The sequence below is a fragment of the Gasterosteus aculeatus genome, chromosome 3, assembly GCF_964276395.1.
Source record: "Gasterosteus aculeatus chromosome 3, fGasAcu3.hap1.1, whole genome shotgun sequence".
Classification (NCBI taxonomy): Eukaryota; Metazoa; Chordata; class Actinopteri; order Perciformes; family Gasterosteidae; genus Gasterosteus; species Gasterosteus aculeatus.
Window position 1 is genome coordinate 7,261,995 of NC_135690.1, and position 23,944 is coordinate 7,285,938.

Here is a 23,944-nt window from a genome sequence, read left to right on the forward strand (position 1 = left end):
GATTGACGTTTGAACGTCAGTGTTGTAAATCCATTTAGATGATATCTAAACGCACGTTGAGGGTACTTGCCAGACTGGTTAATGCTGTCATGCATAGATGATATCTAAATGGATTTTTGTCTAGATGTAGCGGTTGTACTCTCTTGCGTTGTGTTTTTCAATTACCACCAGGACATGGACCACATTCAGCACCCTGGCGAACATACAGAAGTTAGCGTCACACATTATTACACAGCCTGCACGAGACTAACTTTAGCTACAGGGTGTCACACCCACGTCCGCAGGGACCCACTATAGGGCCTTCCTTTTGTTTTTCCTATTATCAAACGGCGTGGTGAAGGTTAAAACTAAAAACATGTGAAAAGCCGAGGGAAATTTCTACTTTTTGCTTAGGTACAAATGTGCAGATTCGCAGGCACAAATGGATAACCGACTGAAATCTCAAAGAGAAAAGCGCTGGATGCTAAGTTGATTTAGCTCTAAACTGAACATATTTCCTTTATATGAATCAATGTATTAACATATTTCCATCTATGTCTTTTATTTTGAAAAGACAAAATTCCGGAAGTGGCGTATGACATTTGGCATGCGCATACAGAGGAAGAAAAGCACTAGCGTTTAGCCGACGGCATTACATTATAAACATTAACAATCCGGGCTGTTTCTCTCGGTCGCTGGGATGGAGATATAAGGTAAATCCTGTCTTAAATGTACGAACTTTTTTCTAACACAGTTGTCAACAACCCTCCTTCTCGGAAGCGTTAATGTTAACTTATTTTACGTCACAATTTGGTTACAATGTTATATGTAACGTACTGATGCTGACACCCATTCTCCAGTGGCAACGGATGCCCTAAACATGTTTGCTAAGTCAGGGGTGTTTTCGTCGGTTGAATCGCTTTACTTGAACACGCTGTTTGTACTGTATCGTCTGTGGGTTTAGCGATAGCACTTAGCTTCTGCGTTAACTGACATCCTCTGGAAATGATCAAACATTAGCCAACTGACGTCAGCTCGTTAGCCAACCGGCTACTGTAGCTCGCTGTTTTTACTGGCTACGTCAGTTCTTCGTCTAGGCAGCAGGCGATCCTTCGAACCACACCACCCGTCTCTGTCACTCGAGTGACATTAGTGATATTAGGATCCTAATGTCAATCGAAATAAACGTAAAGAGGATCGGTTTTCAGCAACTTTGTCGAGTTAGCTAACGCTAGTTGGATTGTCCTGCATCTGAAACTGCTTACAACAACAACAACAACAACAGTGGCTTCTCTCAGTAACTCTCCAATAATGCGGATTATGCAGCTAAAAAACACCCTCTCTGCCAGGAAGCTAACGTGTGCCTACATAACATGAAGTGATATGGCTGACGCGGGTGACTATTATCGCTAAATCTATATAATGTATTGGTTCTCAATTAAATTCCCGTGAAATAAATGGGTCCTGTCATGTTATATTTGTTGTCTATGGTCACGCAGCCAACCCCAACTCATGCATGTTTGCTGTCTTTGTCGGTCGACCTCAGGGTGTGGGACCAATAACTGCTCTTCAGTGCATGGACGCAAAGCCAATGCGCAGGTAAGTGTGTGAAAGAAACCTTTGTAAAATTGAAGAACTCTCCATAACTCAGTGGATTCTAATGTAAGCACGTAAACAGACTAATCCGTGTCCCTTCATGAGGTTATGCTCCCATTCTTTAGTTTTTCAATCAGTAAATGATGGTCTATTTAGATTGAAATAGACCATAAGCCAGCGGATACTTTAGGCGCGTCCATTGTGATTGACAACCTCAACTGCCAGAAAATATAATGTTTCTACAGTACATCCCAGATATGGTCACTTCCATTTAATGTTGGCGCCTGACAAAATGGTAAAACTTAAGGGTCCAAACCATGCTCCACAAACCGGTGTGTGAGATTGTGACAAGTACGTACAGTTCTAATATCAAGTCAATCATCCGAACCTTTATTATAGGCATGTGGCTTCTATCTGTGAGTGTGAATCCTGGTTACTGTTCACTTCTAAATTTTGAGCATCAAGCCCAATTCTTGAAGGATTATCCGACCATAATTCCATATGCCTATTTTAAGCTCTACTTTAGACAGTGCATTTCTGTTCTCAGGTCTCAGATAATCTTAAAGGATGATGATGATGATGATGATAATAATGCTAATAATAATAAGAATGATAACAAAAACACTACTGATTATGACAATAACAGTAATAAAAACTAAACAAGCAGTTCTATTATCAATGATTAGGAAAATTAGTATTAGTATTTGACAGTTAAAAGATTAATAAAAACATTTAACTGACATGATAAAACAAAACTACCCAACAGAGCTGAGCATGATGAGTGGTAAAAGATGTAAAGTAAAAACCGAGCATGTATTTACAAAAAATCATTGAACCATCTGAACCGTTTTTAGGGTCACCAGCGCACGCCAAGACGCTACTGGAATGGACATCACCAGCCGCTGTACTCTGGGGGACCCCAACAAGCTCCCAGAGGGGGTCCCCCAGCCCGCGCGCATGCCCTACGTCTCGGACAAGCACCCACGGCAGACCCTGGAGGTGATCAACCTTTTGAGGAAACACCGGGAGCTCTGCGACGTGGTGCTGGTGGTGGGCGCCAAGAAGATTTATGCTCACCGCGTCATCCTGTCAGCCTGCAGCCCTTACTTCAGGTACAAGGAGGCTCCTCGCGAATTCACATGGCGGTGCAGGTGCATTACCTCGAGTGCTGGGCTGTGATAATAAGCAGTGATGATGGGCACATTCTCTTCAGGGCAATGTTTACTGGGGAGCTGGCGGAGAGCAGGCAGACCGAAGTGGTGATCCGCGACATCGACGAGAGGGCCATGGAGCTGCTCATTGACTTCGCCTACACCTCACAGGTAATTGCTGGTGTGTTGTTTATGGTTACATAAAACACTATCAGCCATGAGAACATTTTATAGGGATTGGAATGGATTTTTATATTGCTTTCACTAATCAATCTGGGGTTTTTGGGGGGCGGGGGGTAGATACAGTCAAAATATAATATATGTCCAGTTCAGTATGGTCAGTATTTCAAAATGTTATCCTTTTGTTTTGTCAATGTCTTTAATAGTGGTTATTTATAGAAAACACCGTTCCAAGCTTGCGTGCAAGTTTAGAGAGCATTTCAGGTGTCTACCAGCATCGGAGTTGCCAGATCATTTGTTCAGGTCTTAACCATTGAATGTAGTGTATCTCTGAATAGAATCATGAATGTAATTTGTAGCAAACTGCAAATTAAACTGGATTTCCCAAGAACAAAAATTGTGGCTAATCAAATTGCTAAGTGGCTAGTAACTAGTAGCTAGAAAACCACGAGCCACAGTGGCTGGTGATCAAGCCCTGCATGTGCCTACCCAATTTTGTACAGGTCAAACATAATAGAAAAAGGTGCACAAGCAACAGGGATAGCTGCAGCCTTGTCAAGCAAAGCCCATTCAAGAATTTGGGGTAAATTAACAAAAAGTGGACTGCAGCTGGAGTCAGAGCTTCTAGAGCCACCACACACAGACGGATCCAGGACGGGGGCTACAACAGTCGCATTCCTTGTGTCAAGCCACACCTGAACCACAAACTATGTCAGTGGCCTCTTACCTGGGCTAAGGAAAAAAAGGACTGAACTGTTGCTCAGTGGTCCGACGTTGTCTTTTCAGATAAAGGTTTGCATTTCATTTGGAAATCAATTTCCCAGAGTCTGCAGGAAGAGTGGAGGGGCTCACAATTCATGGTGTTTGAGGTCTAGTGTGAAGTTTCCAGTCCAGTGATAATTTGGGGAGCCATGTCATCTGCTGGTGTTTATTAAGTCCTAGTGTCTACATACGCACACATGAGACAGTTGTCCCACAATTGGGGTGCCCACACTTTTCCGCCTCAACTAACCAAGTCGTGGCGATCCACCCCGTCCCCTCCAAGGGCCGTAGTAGCGGTGACCAACAACAGCGCTGCCGTCAGCGCATAATGAGTCGATATGAAGAAAACAACAAGCCTCTCATCTGTCAGAAGAAGGAAACGTCACAAGCATCCCCCACATTTTTGGTCGTTACCTTACTGCAGTCAGCCTGGGTTGCTTTGGAATGAAATGCATCCGTTAGTAAGCAAGGATTACTAATTAGCATTAGTTTCTGGCATCTCCCGCCGTAGGCCGCAAATGCGTGACGTGGCGTAATTTTTTTTAATCGACGGGTCAATTGCGATCGACCTATTGGGCACCCCTGCTCGACACGATCTTGTCCTAAACCTTTTGCCATCCCCAGTGTCGCGATGACTCTCCTGTCTCTATGCAACCTTGCCTGCTTGGCATCTCACATTATCTGTTTATGGGCCTCCTGTTAGCTTCTCCCTTCTCTCTGTTGAATTATAACTCATCTACAGGGATATATTAATATAGATATACCCCTACCAGCGGCAGCTGGTGGATTTTTCTTTGGTAGGCAAATTCCTCACAACTGTGTGGTCAAAAGTTATCAAATTCAAGAGTTTACGTGCAACTACCTGGGCGTGGCCAGGCGTCCATTTTGGTCGATTTTCTTGAAAATGTCAAGGAAGGACTCCAAGGAACATTTTTATTTCTGGCCGAAATTCTTTATACATGATGCTAGTGTAGGCCTTAAAGTATTCCAATGCAGTGATTTTCAAAAAATTACAGCACCACCTATTGGCAAAGGGAGGTGAAAGGTTTTACACTTTGATGAGCTACTTTCATCTAATCAACCTCAACTGTCTGCAGATAATCCTTAATTGTTCATGGTTAATATTATATGAGTTTTTGAAAAACAAAAGTGCTAAATTGTTAGTTGATTGTTTCCTTTTATATCTAATCTAATCTGAATTTGACCAAGTAGTCTCGTGAAAGATTTTGAAGGAAGGGGGTCGTCGTGGCGCAGGGGGTAGAGAGGGTGTGCTGGGGAAGCACAAGGTTGGTGGTTCGAGTCCTGGCTGCCCCATGTTCCATGTCGAAGTGTCCCTGAGCAAGACAACTAACCCCTAATTGCTCCCCGGGCAAAAATGTAAAAAGCCACGGATTAAAAATGTAATGTAAGTCGCTTTGGATAAAAGCGTCAGCTAAATGACCTGTAATGTAATGTAAAGTTTGCTCATGTATGACATTTTGAGAGACTTTATCTTTGAAATGGTACATCAGAATGTCCTGATTATCACTGATCAAATATACATTAAAAAAGTGCACAATAACTAAATCCAACATACTTATAAACACACACACATATACACTCCCATTAACCTTTTTCAGTTCTCACAAACATATGCAAATTATGTAAAACTGCTGTTTGCGAGCCTTGTTTTGTGCAAAGGCAATCACAATGTCCTCCATGTCCAAAGACTGGCAAACATCGCGCTCAATTGAAGTAAGTGCCAGTCCTGTGAGCCTTTCTTGGCCCATGGTGGCCCTCATGTAATTTTTTATCAGCTTCATAGCTGAAAAGCTCCTCTCACCAGAGGCCACAGACACAGGGAGAGTCAGGAGTAGACGCAATGCTTAAATTACTGTACGAATCCAGTAGCTTCTCACTGTATATGTAATTAAGCATGTCAAATGGGGAAGTGGCTACGTGGTCTGGAAAAGTGTAGAGAGATGAATTGATCTCAAGTGCCAAGAGTTTTTTCCAATTTTTTGCATCGTTCATGAAGCTTTCCGTTCTTTATTGTCTGCTTCATGTTGTCCTTTGAGAACAGAAAGTCATAAAGGTCATAAACACCCTTCTACCTTGTCTCTTCTTATCTTCCTCTTCCTTTTTTTGCTTCCTGAAGCGTAACTCCGCTTCATGATGCCAACTGTCCCATATTACGCGGGACATCCCGAATTATGGGCATTTTTGATTTGTCCCGACCGTGACAGCTCCAGTTCCGTTTTCCAATCACAGCCTCCTAAGTCAATGACGCGCGAAAAACTCCCGATTGTTGTGACGCATCCGACCAGTGTGCCGGGTGACCCGGCCGCCGACCGATTTTTTTATCCCCAAATGCGCAAGAATATCTAAATTTTAAATATTAAACTTCTGATTCGCATGCCAAAATTCAAGAGTTTTTGAATATGATAAAGGCCTCAAAAGTGCGATTTAAAGTGGAGAAATACACAATAGGGCTTTGCCTGAATTTCCGTTGGCTCAAGCCCTAATAAAGGGGCCTCGATCATTTCTGCCGCGGAGATGGGGGACAGTCTACAGACAAGGTTTCGCTCAAACAACCATAGTCTTGGATTAAAAAGTGCACGCAGAGTGTCTGACGTCGTAAACCTCCTTGCTCCCAGGTGACTGTCGAGGAGGGAAATGTTCAGACGCTGCTACCCGCCGCCTGCCTCCTCCAGCTCGCTGAGATCCAGGAGGCCTGCTGCGAGTTCCTCAAGAGGCAGCTGGATCCCTCCAACTGCCTGGGCATCAGGGCCTTCGCAGACACGCACTCCTGTCGGGAGCTGCTCCGCATCGCCGACAAGTTTACCCAGCACAATTTTCAAGAGGTAAGCTCATGGAAAAGAATCTGGACATCATTGTTTTTACTTGCCGTTGATCTTGTTAAAGATTCCACTCTATTGATACATATCAAACATTATGCGATGCCTGATCTTTGGTGCTGAGATGAAAAGAAGTAAAAGAGCCGTTGCTGCATCGCATTTGAAGTTAGTAGCATCACAATTTATTGCTTTTCAATGTAAATGTATGCAGTCAAGTGAGGTGAATTCAGCAAACCTAAGGCACCTATGGGACATTCCTGTTGCATTTCCATTTTATATTTTCCATACAAATCTGCCTTGTGCTACTAACTATAAGCTAATAATGATAAACATGGATAACTGCTGAATTGCTGCGTCTCCCGCCGTCTTTACATTAGATGTCATTTAGTTGACGCTTTTTTACAGAATCAGGAAACATTTATTACCAAAATATGTCAGACATACAAGGAATTTGACTTTGCAGTTGGTGCATAACAGCAGACAATTAGACAATGGACAACAAGGCCGATTAGACAACATAGTGCAAGAGGAATAAAATAAAATATAAGGCTATGGGTTAGTTTAAAACCTAAAGGAATAAAAGTTTAAAATAAAGTGCACAAGCAAATAGATAGCGAAACTCTACACACTGTGTTGTGAGTGTATGTGAAAATGACACGTGCCAGTGCAGTGACCGGTGGGATATCAGTCAGTGGGGGACCGGGCTCTGTTGATGAGCCCGACTGCCGACGGGAGGAAACTGTTTGTGTGGCGGGAGGTCTTAGTCCTGATGGACCTCAGCCTCCTGCCAGATGGAAGGGGCACAAACCAGTGTTCATTTTGGCAGCTATTTTTGATTTAGTCTTAGATGTCTTAAATGGATAATAGTTTTAGTCACATTTAGTCATTTTAATCCTTCTTAGTTTTAGTCTAGTTTTCGTCGACAAAAACTAGACTAAAATGTAATTGTTTTAGTCTAGTTTTAGTCACATTTAATAGCCATTTTAAACTCCTTTTCTTCCCTTCTCAGGCCCAGGGTCCCCCTGTGTTGTGTCTACAACTGCATAATAGTCTAGCTTGCAGCCGGGCCAAGAACAAATGGTTCAAGTGTTTGTGTGAGCGGATATAAATTACATTTGAGAAATCATTACATGAAAGGATTTGAATTTTAACAAATAGCAAAGCATTTATTTGCAAGGCAATTTAACAAATTGGCAAAAGTGTAACAACTTCATGAGGACCAGGGATCTAAACGCAACACTTTGTTGTCTTTGTCTGTTTACTTGCAATGCTTTTGACGTGGCCACCGGAAACTTCATGGTCCTTTATTGTTTCCACTGTCCCAACAAGAGAGACCTTAACGTAATACAATCGTTGCACTACATTATTTTCTTGGTTGCATCATAAACCAGCCATTCTAAACTGGACCCCCACTTTTCATTCAAGTCTTTTCTTTCTCTTTGTCTCTTTGTTTATTTGTTAGTTTCATGACCAGTTCTTCTCTCTTGGGTCCTGCGGGTTTTCCTCCACCTGCTCTGTGCCGCCACATCCTTCACCTGCACTGCGCAGTTCTATCAAAAGGATCCACCTGTCACGTGTGTGACGCCTCTACGTTGCTTAGTAACGAGCGTACGGTGGCCGAGACGGTTTAACACCGTCTTCTCACGATGTGGCATGTGAACTATAGTTGAAATGCATGAGGCTTCAGAACCTGCAATGAGTTTATTATGTTAGACGTGTTAACAGCCCCGAGCTGTTAAACGGGTCTTCATGTTTCTCTGAAGCAGCGCGGCTTCAGCCTGCTAACAGTCAGCTACACCGACACAGCTGAGGTAAACTAAGGAAGCGCACATTCAAACTCGCCGAAGCGTAAAATAGTCGTCGCGGTCCGTAGTCGGTGCACAAGAACAAGGGTTCGTGGATGACGTCATCATGACGCATTAATATCCGCCGTACTTTGCCTGTCTGTTAGATGCGTGCGAATTTAGGGAGAAAAAGTATTGTGACTTCGTCAACCACCAACATGTTCGTCTCGTCTCGTTAACGAAAGTTAGAATAGATTTAGTCATAGTTTTTATTTTTTAAGATCGTTTTCGTCACGTCTTAGTCTCGTCTTAGTCACGGAAAAAAGGTTCGTTAACGAAAAAATTTCGTCATAGTTTTAATCGACGAAATTAACACTGGCACAAACAATTTCCCGGAAGCGATCAAGTCTCTGTAGAGCGGATGACAAGCTGCAGCCTGCCCTTGTCCTTAGCTGTGGCTGCAGTGTACCCGACGGTGATGGAGGAGCAGAGGATGGACTTGATAATGGCCGTGTAGAAGTGGACCATCATCGTCATTGGCGGGTTGAATTTCTTCAGCTGCCTCAGGAAGAACAACCTCTGCTGAGCCGTGTTGGTAATGGAACTGATTTTCAGCTCCTACTTGAGGTCCTGGGTGATGGAGCCCAGGAAACGGAAGGAATCCACAGCGGTGACGGGAGAGTCACACAGGGTGATGGGGGAAGGTGGGACTCTGTTCTTCCTGAAATCCACAACCATCTCCACCGTCTTTAGAGCGTTGAGCTCCAGGTTGTTGTGGCTGCAGCACGTCACCAGATGGTCCGACTCCCACCTGTAGGCGGACTCATCACCACAGTCCAATGAGGGTGGTGTCATCCACAAACTTCAGGAGCTTGACGGACTGGTGAGAGGTGCTGAGAGGCTGAGACATGTTTCTCCAGCTTCACGTGCTGCTTCCTCTCAGACAAGAAGTCTGTGATCCATTTGCAGGTGGAGTCGGCCGGTGCAGCTGAGAGTTTGTCCTGAAGCAGAGATGGGTGATGTTGTTGAAAGCAGAGCTGAAGTCCACAAACAGTGGATTCCTGGGGAGTCCAGATGCTGGAGGATGTAGTGGAGCGCCATGTTGACAGCATCATCTGCAGACCTGTTAGCTCTGTAGGCGAACTGCAGGGGGTCCAGGAGGGGGTCGATGAGGGACAGGACTAGCCGTTCAAAAGACTTCATGCATCAAAGCAACTTACAATAAGTGCATTTGAACCATAAGGATACAAACAAGGAAGTGCAATTTCATCAAAGAAGCTGAATTACAACTTGCTATAGATAAGAGCTACAATTTGTTAGCATTTTTAGTCAAGGTATCGTCTGAAGAGGTGTCTTTAGTTTGCAGCGGAAGATGTTAAGGCTCTCTGTGGTCCTGATGTCATCAGAGATACATATTTACATATATTGTATGTTCGTCTGGGAGGAATTCTGAATGGAATTCAGAGTTTTGTTTTTCACAAAATTAAAAATGGCGGGGAAGAGCACCTGTGTGCAAAATGTCAAGTCAATCTGTGAAACGGGGCAAAAGTCTCCCCAGAGGAAACACCTACCCTCAAAATTGCGATTTAGTGAAAGTGAAATAATAATAATTCTTTGAAACACAAAGGGGCTTTCAGTTGGCTCAGGCCCTAGTAAACTTTCAACAAGGAGAAAACGGAAGTAACCTGAGGGAAAACAGAGGAGGATCCCTCTGCCAGGATGGACAGACTGCAATGTATGTCATGTGTACAGAATGAACAACGAATCATATGGACATTACGCTCAATGCATACAATTCCCATAATGATTTAATCATACTACTATTATTAACAGCTGTAGTGGACTAAATGATTTCGAAGTAATAGTAGTATGACTACAACTGATTAATAACTTAAGGGAGTTATCCACAAAAAGAAACCACTTGGCAAGCAGAGAAAACACACTGAGTCCTAATCATTCCTACAAAGGAGCCATCTCGCTTAATACCACAGCCCTGGGGGAAAAAAACTAACTAAACTGCAGCCCAATCTTGTTACACCACTTTTGTTTGGGATGGATGAATTCAAATTCCCTGTCCTCTCTTTGGGGCCGAGCCGCTGACTGACTCTCGTGCCCCATGTTGGTCTTAGGTGATGGAAAGCGAGGAGTTCATGCTGCTGCCCGCCAACCAGCTGATCGACATCATTTCCAGTGACGAGCTCAATGTGCGCAGTGAGGAGCAGGTTTTCAACGCTGTGATGGCCTGGGTGAAGTACAGTATCCAAGAGCGCAGACCACAGCTGCCTCAGGTTTGTACCCGGGCATGTGTCTCACCGTGGCGGTCGGCATGGTTGGGGACTGACATGGATTTTTTTGTGCTCTATAGGTCCTACAGCATGTCCGGCTGCCTCTGCTCAGCCCCAAGTTTCTGGTGGGCACCGTAGGGTCTGACCCTCTCATCAAGAGCGACGAGGAGTGCAGGTGAGGGCTGTTTGTACAAAAAACATTTCCATGTTTTGGGCAGGGGAATCGGCTGATCTTGATGATTCAATTAGTATGAAAAGTACAGAGGAAAAACTCCATTTTATACAAGAATGGTACAGTGACTGTATTTACCTAGAGTCATAATGACATGCGTCTTTTTGTTTTGTTTTTTCAGAGACCTGGTTGACGAGGCTAAGAACTACCTGCTGCTGCCGCAGGAGAGGCCACTGATGCAGGGCCCCAGGACCCGGCCGAGGAAACCCATTCGCTGTGGAGAGGTCCTCTTTGCAGGTCAGTACCTACGGGCTCCCATCACTGTGGGATGGAATACATGTTGCCCTTTTAAAATCATTGTTTTCTTCTTGTGTGCTGGGTTTGAAGAATGCAATTCCTACTCTGCTCTTGTCTTTGCCACTCCTCATGTCTCTTTGTAACGCAGTGGGCGGCTGGTGCAGCGGCGACGCCATTTCCAGCGTTGAGCGCTACGACCCCCAGACCAACGAGTGGCGGATGGTGGCGTCGATGAGTAAGCGGCGGTGCGGCGTCGGCGTCAGCGTCCTGGACGACCTGCTGTACGCGGTGGGAGGTCACGACGGCTCGTCGTACCTCAACTCCGTAGAGCGGTGAGTGGCCCATTCTCCCAGCTTGAGGTCTGGAGTTCAAATTATAGATGGTCATCACACATTGTCTTCATTCAATCTTTCGCATCTAGATATGACCCGAAGACCAATCAGTGGAGCAGTGACGTGGCCCCCACCAGTACGTGTCGTACCAGCGTTGGAGTGGCTGTCCTCGGTGGTTATCTGTACGCTGTAGGGGGACAGGATGGGGTTTCCTGTCTCAACATCGTAGAAAGGTATGGGTCAGAAGTCTTGCGTGCATGACAAACCGTCCATGCAATGACCAGTCCATTAGGGGTTGGTTTAGGTTGTTCAGAATGGAATGTTTTAAGTAAAGCTGATATGTCGTATAAGGTGGAGGGTCTGTGCTGGCTGGCACGAGGTGGCTGCTCTGGCTACAAAAAGATGTGTGATTGAATAGAAGTCCATTAGAGAATAAATGTTCCTCTCACGAGATTTAGTCCCTCAGTGGACATTGTAAACATAAACTTAAATAGCCCTCTGTTCCCTCTGAGCTTCACCGTTCATTTCTCAACGCTTTGTATGCCACGGGATTTGTTTGTATTGTGTTCCTTCTGGCTTCACTTTAAAAAGATTTATCCCCCCCACAGCCCAGCCCAGTGGTTGCAAATACGTTTCTTTTTTTTGTCCGTCAAAGTATTCCATCAGGATGTATTTTATCATTTTAATTGAAACGTTTGAATGATCACAAGATTGGACTATTTAAAGGAGGATCTCTGATTGTAATCCAGCGCACTTTGTCAAATTCAGTCAATGTCTCCGTCACGGCCCACTATCTGTCTATCCGTTCTTTGTCAAACAAAGTGGATTGGACGGAACCACTGTGGTTGTTTTATGACATTTAAGGTATTATTTTGTGGTTTAACATTTAAACCTTCCTCCTCTGCATGGACCTCTTTATTTGAAATCTTTGAACATTTGATTCCAATTTACGTTCTTGTCGCTGTTTAAAAGTTTTTAAAAAGTATTCCGTTGGTGCGACCTCTGTTCTGACACACCCACTTTGATCTATCCGCACAGTAACGTTCTAATCATGGTATCTGTCTTATGCTTCAGGTATGACCCCAAGGAGAACAAATGGACTCGAGTGGCCTCCATGAGCACCAGGCGGCTGGGTGTAGCTGTCGCTGTGCTCGGGGGCTTCCTGTACGCTGTCGGGGGGTCTGATGGGACATCACCATTAAATACAGGTGAGGTACTGAGTCACGTGGTGAGTACAATCTTAAAGTAACTCAGAGCTTTTTTTTAAATGTATTGTCCCTCTTTATATTTTTCTCTCCTGGTCAGTGGAACGCTACAACCCTCAGGAGAACCGCTGGCACACAGTTTCCCCGATGGGAACCCGAAGGAAGCACCTGGGCTGCGCCGTCTACCAGGACATGATTTACTCAGTCGGAGGAAGAGACGACACCACAGAGCTGAGCAGCGCTGAGCGATACAACCCCAGGACCAACCAGTGGTCTCCCGTGGTGGCCATGACGTCCAGACGGAGCGGGGTGAGTGGGCGGCTTCCACTGGGAAGGGACTTGCGCTGTGGGAATACAGTTTTTGCGCTGTTTTAGTGGCTGCTTTTAATTTGTGAAATGTTTCTCTTAAGTTACAATAGTTGATACTATTAAAGAAAGAAAAAGATACAGTTAAGAAACTTTGTGTGTCTGTAGGTGGGCTTAGCTGTGGTGAATGGTCAGCTTATGGCAGTGGGAGGCTTCGACGGGACGACGTACCTCAAAACGATAGAAGTCTACGACCCCGATGCCAACACATGGAGGTGAGAGGGGGGTGCTGCCACAAAACCATGGAATAATATCTATAAATACGATTTTAGATATGTATTAAAAGCTCAAACGTATATAGGCAACTCAAAGCCTTTTTCTTTTCTTGGCTTTTAGCAGAAAACCGCCAAATTACGTTACTAAACCATAAAGTAATCTGGCATAACATCTTCTTTAAAGAGCTGTCATTGTGCTGTCGTCTCCTGGCACTCCACAAGTCACTTTTGACCCTGAGGTTTCTGAAGTCGGTCGGTGTGGCGTATTGAAATAGCAGATCAACGTAGCAATCTGAAGTAAAGCATAGGAAACAAATGACTTTAAAAAGTGTGAAGCGTTCTGCTAAACGTGTGACGTAGAGGCGGCGGTGGTGCATGGAGTAGAGGGTGCGCCGGGAACCGCAAAGTTGGGTGAGCAAGACACCCAACCTCTATCTGCTCCCCGGGCCCCCCTACGGGTTAGAAATGCAATGTAAGTCGCTTTGGATAAAAGCGTTGGCTGAATGACATGTAATGTGAAATAGTGACTTAGTGACTGTCACAATATATATATTATCTTGTCACGATGCAAATTTCTATAAGCGATGCTACAAGCACTAGTGGTAATTCAAGAGCTATGTTAGCATTGAGCTAACTAACTCAGACATGGTTCTAGGCAAGGCATCAACCAATGACGTTGTGCAGAGCCACAGAGGCTCTGTAGTCCCGACGCATTCATAGACTCTCTTAGGCACAGACCAGTTCTTACCTTTCACAATAAAAGCCCTTGATAAATACATTGTGCAGGCTACACATCAGTTCAGCTCAGACTGCCAGCTCCTGCTCTGGGTCTAGAGGACTGCCACAGCTGCCTGTTAGAATGTTAGATGAAATATTTACTGGTGAGTATTTCACATTTTGATTTTGTTTGTTTGACTGCTGTTAAAATGGAAATAAACGCTACCAAAGTCACAGCACACGTAATAAGAAAACTCTTTACTTTTACTTTGTGTGATTTTATATATATACACACACACACACACACTTCATATAGACGTCCTTTGAAAAGAAAAGTACAGTCGCAATATAGCACGGCCAAAGTCCAAAGAAGGTAACCAACAATGCATAGATTGTCTTGCTTTTGTTATGTCCCCTTCTTTTACCCTGCAATGTTGGCATCTATGAATAACAGAACATGCACTAAAACCTGATTGTCCTTCTCCTTTCCTTCACTCTCTTTGCACCAGGCTGTACGGAGGAATGAACTACCGTCGGCTAGGTGGGGGGGTGGGCGTCATCAAAATGACTCACTGTGAATCTCACATATGGTAACAACACCCCCCCTGCACGCTCTCTCACACTTCTCATCACGTTGCAATGGATGCCTCTTTTCTCCAACTCCCGTGCCTATGAGACGATATAGTTCACGCGTGGATGAGAGACGTGGTGGAAGAGAGGGAGACTTTGAACTTTGAACTCTATCTCATCCCCCTAACCACACCCCGACTACGACTCTCTTCGGGGGCATTGACTGTGGGATAGCCCCATTGTCTTCATCGGTTGGATCAGCATGAACAAATGTACCAAAGCTTCCGGTTTTGTGGAGGACCGGCCTTTTCCTCTGGAACAGCAGCTTGGTCTGGTCTGTTTACATTTTAGAGGTTGTGAACGTTCAAGCATCACGTTGCAGCAAATCCACTACCCGGGGAAGAAATATCATTTTTTGTTTTAAATTAAAATGCCAGCCCCTGAATTGCTGTTCCTGCCCAGCCTTCAATTGGTTAAATTAAAAACAGCCAGCTGATGTTCGGTCCATTGTGTGAGGCTGTGACGTCTCTGGGAAGCATCATTTTATTCCCACGGCAAGATGAGTGGCATTAGAAGAAGCTAATGCTACTCAGCATTCCTTCCCCCTATTCTCTCCCACTGCCGCCGCTTCTTACATGAAGGTGTTAAAAGATGTCAGTTCAGGTGCTGACAGTGCATTTTGAAGGATCATCTCAACCCACCAGTGGAAAGAACTCACACATCCCGGTGAAGTATTTTTTTAGTAAATGTCAAATTTGTTTTGGGGCCAAACATATTTTCTCAAAGTGTAGATTTAGTAAAAAAAACATTGGTTGTTAAAAAATGCAGAAAAATGAAATGAAATACAATGGTAGCAGAAGGACTTAGTCTGGTTTAGTACGATCAAATATTTGTGATCCAACACCAAACACTTTTCCCTCAACACATTATTCACAGCACGGATCTGTTGTATTGGAACATTACTTTTTGGAGAAAATGCTGTGTGGAAATGAATCCTGCGTTAGAATTATAACCTAGGATTTTATCAGACCAAGCCTTTTTAAAGCAAAGAAGATTTCAGAAACAAAATAATTTGCACAGATTGAAGCTATTTTTATTCAAGCCAGCAGTTAGAATGCCGATCACCCCAAGGAGTCATTTATTATTAAAATAATATACAGCATTCTCTCGTTGAACTATGCAGTAGTATATTCATCCCAGTTCTTCATTTAGATGTTCCACATTGGTTTAATTCTTAACTGTATATGCATCAATAAACAGCTCACAAGTTTTGAAGCACAGGTCGTTTTTATTTGTTCGGCTTTATCACATTTCTGTTTTTAACTGATCTCAGCTCAATGTGAAACACAAATGGCGAGGGTCATAAGTCGAATGGACTGGAATTTGTTTGGAGTGAATCTCAAAATTGATTGCACTGTGATCGGAAATGTATTTTAGATTACATCTTTTTTTTTTTTTTTCTTAATTGTATTTTATTTGGGTTTTCATCGGTTAATCATAGGAATGAGAAATGTCAGGCTGAGGTGCACGGATTCATTTCTGCCAGTCAACACGTGACTTTCTTTGTCACAGTCCTGCACGCTATACGGTTGGAACAAATTCATCGCTGTAATAACGCGCAGGCCTGCCTGCCTGCTCCTTGTAAGCTGGCACGAATAGAATATTTTGCTATTTGTCACTACCACAGAAGTAAAAAGAAATAATTTGGGGTAAGGTATCTGACGCCTGTTATTGCTTTGGATCTGTTACTGTTCGATGCCTTATATTGGCTGGATTCAAATTGTCAAATTAGCTTAGGAAGGCCGCTATGATAAGGGCTGTTTGAATTATCTAAATGCTATTGAAAGGAGCTTCAGTGCTTCCCTAGTTGGCTCCTTTAGCATAGGAACCACTGACTTTCTTTTACAAAAGGAAAGATAATTCCGTCCCTCAATTCCTTGCTGCGGCAACAGTGACTCATCATTTGAGCGTTCACAAGAACTAACAATAATGACGGAGAAACGCAGATCATGTGATTAGTATAATTCATTTATGTCGCAGCCTTGTCAATAAAGTAATACTTTGAACCTTGTTTGTCGTCTGCATGACTCTGCACTGTAACAACACATGAAGGCCGCTAAGAGGCTTCTTTCCAGTCCATCTTTGGAGAAGATGAATTTCCAGAGGTCTAGGAATGGTGGGCAGGAATAGAATAGTATTAATAGAATAGTTGGGGGTAATTTTTTTGACATTTCAAATCCAGCCATTGTTAGATGAGACCCTAGATATATATAAAGGCTAGATGTCTTACGGCAAAATATAGAACATCCGCACATAGCGGCCATCTTAGTACAGTGCGCTCGCCCACCCACAACGTATGGTAGTGGTACATGTACTTTAATAACAACTTGCTCAATTTTCAACCGATTTTTAAACTTTGGTTTGTTATAAACATAAGAGATGTAGTTATGACATGGCATGATTATGATGAATGTTCTGTTTTAATGTAATTTTCGTATGAAAACCCATGGTTATAATTTAGTATGCAGTGTCGTGAATACATCTCTGTACAGGGTGGGACTTTCAACATGCGGCATTTCTTGATGTATATTTGTAAAGGGAAATCTTGTACCTATTTTAGAACATTATTATACTTATTTATCGACATTTACATAACATAATTATTAATAGTATGTATGCAGTGTCATAACTACATCTCTGACATTTATAACAAACCAAACCGTTCAAAAAGTGAGTTATTATTTCAAGTACATGTACCACTACACAACACAATGTGATGGGTGAGTGAGCTCACTGTACCAAAATGGCCGCCATGTGCGGAGGTTCGACTCCCTTGGCCGGCAACGCAGACGAGACATCTAGCCTTTATATATATCTATGGATGAGCTTGCAGGCCTGAAAACCTCTAAAAAGAAATGTAGGGTTATGGCACCACTTACTGGTAATGTCCTTTATGGATTTCTCCCAATTTTCTTTTTTTTGGGGAGTTTTTTCTCCTGTCAGGTAGTGAATGGGCAAAGGATGTAAGACAGCCCCACGAGCCAAATATTCTGATTTTGGACCATATAGAACAACAAGTTAAACACAATGGTTAAAATTTGATGTTGTTATGCATGCTATGTTATGTTTACATGATGAAGCTTTAAGACACAGATGTGATCATTGAATGTACTGTATTTAGTGTCTGAAAAGAAAAAAAAGAAAGTTTAAAGAAATATGCAACCCTGAAACAAACGTGATAATGGAGAGGCGCAATTTCGACACCAGACACCACAAACCTGGCGAAACAATTGAGGCACACTGAGAAATCAGGCAAACATTTTGGTGCACTGGAAAACAAACTGATAAGAGACAGACTGGTCTGTGGAGTAAGTAGAGACGGTGCCAGGCGCACACTGCTAAGAGAGACTGACCTACACCGTCCAAAGCAATATGCATTTGCCAATTTAGCAAACTCACTGAAAAACATAGCAAAACTCTCTCCACGACAAAAACTGCAAAAAACCCCAGTGTGGATGCAGTACAAATAAAACATTAAAAAGTCTACAGCAAAATGAAGCGCTATGAAAGAAAATTCATCAGTCTCCAGCTGCCGATATTGGGGGGGGACCCATTTGGCGAAACATGAGTGTCCAGCTTTTTGCAAACAGTGTCACAAATGTGGAAAGCAGAACCACTTCAAGAGCCGATGCAGGTCTGCCAAGTCGAGCAGACCAAACGGGCAGGTAACCAGCTATATGCAGTGACAGTGAAGACACAGACAACATTGAACGTTTGTCCTTGCATGATGATGAAAAGGAAATTGACAGGGAAGGACATCGTTTTGTGACTGTTAATTCAATTCAATTCATTTTGTACAGTCCAAAATCGCAAATTGAAACCCACACATCAGCAAATGAAAAACTCCCCAAAAAATGAAAAACCCTTCCAAGAGGAAAAAAAGAAACCTTAGTTAGAACGTCAGAGGAGCATCTCACTCCCGGCATGGACAGACTACAATGGATGTCATGTGTACAGAATGAACAATATAAACAATGCATAATACATTCAATTCCTATGACAGAAATGATTAAGATAATTGTGAGTAGCAAACCAGGCGCACAGCAGGACCACTGCTGGGACAACCACCATCAGATAGACCCACCATCCACAGAAGCCTGTGGGGAGGGAGAGCACAAAGACTTTAGGAGAGGGTAATGTTGGTTTATGATTACAGTAATATGATTAATATTTAAAATAATAATGATGATGATGATGGCAGCAGGGCCAAGGAAGGTGTCAGCACCAGGATCTACGGAGACCTGCTAGGGGAGAAAGCATTAAAAAAACTGCTGAATCAATGATGTGCATTAATAAAACGTGAATTATTGTAGAACGAGAGCGTGAGAGAGGAGCTCGGTGTGTCCTAAGTAGTCCCCCGGCAGTCTAAGCCTATAGCAGCTTAACTAGGAGCTGGTCCGGTCTGCCCCCCGGACTGAAAGTGAAAGCTGGTTCTACAAAAGAAGAGCTTGATAACTGAAGGCTCTGGCTCCCATCCTACTTTTTAAAACCCTGGGAACAACAAGTAACCCAGCATCTATGGAGCGCAGCTGCCTTGTAGGGCAATACGGCGTTACAAGCTCTTTAAGATAAGACGGTGCCTCACCAGCAAGCGCCTTGTAGGTGAGGAGAAGTACCTTAAATTCTATTCTTGATTTAACAGGGAGCCAGTGCAGAGAAGTTAATACAGGAGTGATATGATCCCTTTTCTTAGTTCTTGTTAATACACGTGCTGAAGCATTTTGAATCAACTGGAGAGGCTTAAGAGATTTACAAGAGCAGCCTGATAACAAAGAATTACAGTAGTCCAGTCTAGAAGTAACAAACGCATCAACTAATTTTTCTGCATCACCTTGAGACAGAGTTGCTGATTTTCGATATATTAAGTAGATGAAAAAAGGCAGTCCATGAAGTCTTCTTTATATGAGAGTCGAAGGTCATATCTGTGGTGGAAATTTCTGGATTTAGCCCTTGTGAGAAATCAAAAGTATCTTGAGCTTGCTTTGTGATTAAGTATTTATTACTAACTAGAATATAGAAAAATGATAAAGAATACAGAAATCATCAACCCTTAATTGTACAGACAGAAGTCAAATGAATACAATTCAGCTGAAAATGGGCAGATTGTTCCTTCCCCCAAAAGGAGCAGGAAGATCTGGCCAAGTTGAAAAGGAGAACAGGAGGTTTTATACACTTCAGGGAGGTTTGTGCTGCCTCAGCACAGGAGAGCCCACCCCTCAAAGAGGAGTGTTTGGAAAAGTACCAGAGACGACGTAGGGGAGACACTGTGACGCTCTTTTAATGGACCCAGTCAATCAACAACATTTAAAAGGTCAGTCAGGGCACGCATGGTCACATTCCTGAGAGCCTCACCCTACGCAGGCTCAACAATTTCCCCCCGACAATATCCTGGTCGGAGAGAACTCCAAGATTCTTGACGGTGTTGCTGGATACCTGGTTTGGTATCTGGTTTGATCAACAGATACAGTTGAGTATTGTCTGCATAACAATGAAAGTTTATGCGGTGTTTCCTGATAAGATCGCCCAAAGGAAGCATATAGAGGGTAGATAAAATCAGCCAAGTACAGAACCTTGTGGGACTCCGTGAGCAACATTGGGGGTCTTCGATGATTCACCGTTTACAAGCAGAAACTGGGATTGATTCGATAAATAGGATTTAAACCAGCTGAATGCAGTTCCTTTGATATCAATTAATGTTCTAGTCTCGGCAACAGGATATAATGGTCTGTGGTATCAAATGCTGCACTGAGGTCCAGCAAGACAAGAAAAGAGATGGGTCCTTGGTCCAATGCAAGTAGAAGATCATTGGTAATTTTCACCAGTGCTGTTTCTGTGCTATGATGCACTCGAAATCCTGACTGGAAATCATCGAACAAACCATTGTTTTGTAGAAAGTCACATAATTGATTTGGATTTCTCAAAGATCTTAGAGAGGAAGGGAAGATTAGAGATAGGTCTGTAGTTAGCCAACACCTCTGGAGTAGGTTTCTAAAGAAGAGGTTTAATTACAGCTACTTTGAAGGACCATGGTACATGTCCTGTCAGCAAAGACACATTCATAACATCTAGTAAAGGCTGGTTGATTTTTCGCTTTAATAGCCAGAATCTTATCATTGAATAAATTCATGAAGTCTTTAATATTGAGGTCCAAAGGAATACACGGCTCGACAGAGCTGTGACCAGAGGTGGAAAGAGTAGGCCTACTGAACATTTTTACTCAAGTGCAAGTACTGTTACATTTTTACTCAAGTGCAAGTACTGTTACATTGCTTAAATTGTAGTCAATTACAAGTAAAATTACGAGTGTTAAAAAATATTTAAGTAAAAAACTACTCAGAGTACAAATTACTTTTTAACCGATGGATGTTTTATTGCATCGTCAATATCAGACATTTGATTCACCTGTATAAAATTCAAATTCGAAGCACATTTCTCAGACAAACAATATTAGAAAAAATTACAGGCAATTTTAATGTGGCCGGCGCGTGCAAACGGCAAAACAAATCCAACAGTAAAACACTGCAAGAGAAAAATACATCAATCACAAAAACGACTGGAGCACACGTGACAAAACACGTGCAAGCGAGAAACGCTGCAAGTTCACTTAAAACACAACGGAAGTTCGCCAGGCCACTAGGGACCTGTGGGATAGTGGATGGGAGTATGGGAGATCGACCATAGTAACTCCAGGTACGTCCACGGGCAGTCGTCCTCCGTCTTTTGTTCATTATTTCCCCTGGTCACTTCTGTCTCCATTTTGGCTTCTTTCTCAAATTCTCAGTCCACTCTTTACACCGCAGTGTATTTTAACTCCAGAAACATTTGCCTTCTGCAGCAGCGAGTTGGCCTTTGCTTATATTGCGTCTTATGGTACGTTCACACAAAAAGCGAAGCGAATTTTCGCCCCGCTTTACTCACGTAAGTTTACTCGCGCGAGTAAAGCGGGTTATTTTTTAGCGGGTTATTTCGCTTCATTCGCGCCTGGAAGGGGGCGTGGCTTATCTCCGTTACGTGTCTCCGTAAAGACAGTTATCGTTTCCACCGTGGCAATAAATAACCACAATTTCTGCTCTTTATTTGTTGTGTGAATTACACAAACGTCGGAACCGCAAACGGTGTTGTGTGCGGGTTTATGACATCATCCGTCGCCGCACACAGCTTGAATTTCACCGACTCCTCCAGGAGGTGCGTCTGGATGACTGCGGCTTCCAGCGCTGCTTCAGGCGGACCAGCAGCCGGTCTGATGACCCGTTGTGTCGGATCGGTGCCGGTGTTCTATCATTTTCTGCTACTTGTCGAGAACTGCTACTTATTGCCCATAATATTTTGCAACCCTGTCGGTGAACGACGTGTTAACGGTGAGTAACATCCCGATTATTTCCTATTTTGGCCAAGTTAAAAAGTGCATTGAGCATGTAGATTGTACAATGACCGTTCTCTTTAAATTAAATATTCAATAATTGCATGGACTGTGTAGCCTTGCCTCCGTCTACTGTGTCGTATTATCCATAGTCCGTTTTCCATTTGCAGAAACACGGTGAGAAACATCCCCTTTCTTCGCGCTTTTGGCTCAATTAAGATAAATAGCATATAGCAGCGGTTCCCAAACTCGAGAATGCCGCGGCCCACATTGAAATCTGAAAATCTTTTGCGGCCCACCCAAACGTTTAATCACAACTCTGATCAAAACATAAACTGGGGATGATTAAATGACCGTAAGAATGTAACCCATTCAAAATGTATTAACTGACAATGTATGTTTTGTATACCATTTTCTCCGGAGCTCATGTGCCGTGTTTTCCGCATAAGATACTGCAGTCTATCTTCACAAATCACTGTCAAAATTCGAGAGCGCAAATCAGGTTGATGTGCGCGCGTAAATCAAACATCCGCCAGCAAAAGTCCGTCTCGCGCGAGGTATTTGCTCGCTTGCGAGACGTGAACTTCGTTGCTCGCGAGGAGAATCTCTGCTCGCGCTTGAAGGAGTTTTCTACGCGCTCGCTGTTGTTTTTTTGACAGTAAGATGGAGACGGTGCTTTAAGGGTCCGATCGATGCCGCGAGGTACGTCCGCTCCCGCCGCCCCCCTCGCCATCCACGCCTTAAATCTTAGGCTGCTTTTAGAATAACTTATTTCCCCGTTAAGATGGTTCAGCTACTGTAGAGAAAATGGCGTCGTCTCTCGCTCTTTAATCTCATGAAGTGCTCGGCAAGAACGACAGCTTTGTTTCTCCGACGCGCCCTGAAACAAGCTCCACATCTCACGCGCTTGAGCGCCGCTCAGCATCTCGCCGTCGTAGACGAGCTTTGGAATGTTTGGCAGAGCGCCTTAAGCGCCGTGTACTACCAGTATGGATCAACCGATTAACCAATTGATCCATATATACAAGGCGCTCCGGATTATAAGGCACTGTCGTTTTTTGAGAAAATTAAAGCCTTTTAAGTGCGCCTTGGAGTGCGGAAAATGCGGTATATTTACTTTAATACTACAAGAGGGCGCCCCATTGTTGAACGACAGGCGGACAAGAGCAGCCGTTTCGAGCAAGAGCCTTATTGTTTTATTAATCTGTCCGTTTAAATTGTTTGTGCTTCATCAACTAATGTTTCACATAACTAATGTGCCGCATCATAAATAATTTTATATTAATTTAAAACTTTTAAAAATAGAAAATTAAAAAACGTTATTTATTTATTGTAAATGACCTCTCGCTGCCCACCTGCAGTACCTGGGCCGCGGCCCACACAGGTACGTCCACGGGCAGTCGTCCTCCGTCTTTTGTTCATTATTTCCCCTGGTCACTTCTGTCTCCATTTTGGCTTCTTTCTCAAATTCTCAGTCCACTCTTTACACCGCAGTGTATTTTAACTCCAGAAACATTTGCCTTCTGCAGCAGCGAGTTGGCCTTTGCTTATATTGCGTCTTATGGTACGTTCACACAAAAAGCGAAGCGAATTTTCGCCCCGCTTTACTCACGTAAGTTTACTCGCGCGAGTAAAGCGGGTTATTTTTTAGCGGGTTATTTCGCTTCATTCGCGCCTGGAAGGGGGCGTGGCTTATCTCCGTTACGTGTCTCCGTAAAGACAGTTATCGTTTCCACCGTGGCAATAAATAACCACAATTTCTGCTCTTTATTTGTTGTGTGAATTACACAAACGTCGGAACCGCAAACGGTGTTGTGTGCGGGTTCATGACATCATCCGTCGCCGCACACAGCTTGAATTTCACCGACTCCTCCAGGAGGTGCGTCTGGATGTCGTATTATCCATAGTCCGTTTTCCATTTACAGAAACACGGTGAGAAACATCCACCGAAACCCCCCTTTCTTCGCGCTTTTGGCTTATTTAAGATAAATAGCATATAGCAGCGGTTCATCCTTGCGCAGGGGCCATGCTAATGGTGGAATAGCAAATGGGCAAGACTTTGCCTCTCCTCTATCA

General features: G+C 43.5%; 1 protein-coding gene across 1 annotated transcript; it reads left to right on the forward strand.

Annotated features, from left to right (window-relative positions):
• Positions 1-297: 297 nt before the first annotated feature.
• On the forward strand, positions 298-16,514 carry klhl20 (kelch-like family member 20). The gene is made up of 14 exons (XM_040171561.2): positions 298-692; positions 1,526-1,578; positions 2,430-2,687; positions 2,789-2,897; positions 6,305-6,511; positions 10,419-10,577; positions 10,655-10,749; positions 10,928-11,043; positions 11,192-11,375; positions 11,465-11,608; positions 12,450-12,583; positions 12,681-12,889; positions 13,055-13,161; positions 14,388-16,514. The coding sequence occupies exons 2-14, from the start codon at positions 1,556-1,558 to the stop codon at positions 14,470-14,472; spliced, it is 1,830 nt and encodes a 609-aa protein (XP_040027495.1). The 5' UTR covers positions 298-692; positions 1,526-1,555; the 3' UTR covers positions 14,473-16,514.
• The last annotated feature ends 7,430 nt before the right edge of the window (positions 16,515-23,944 follow it).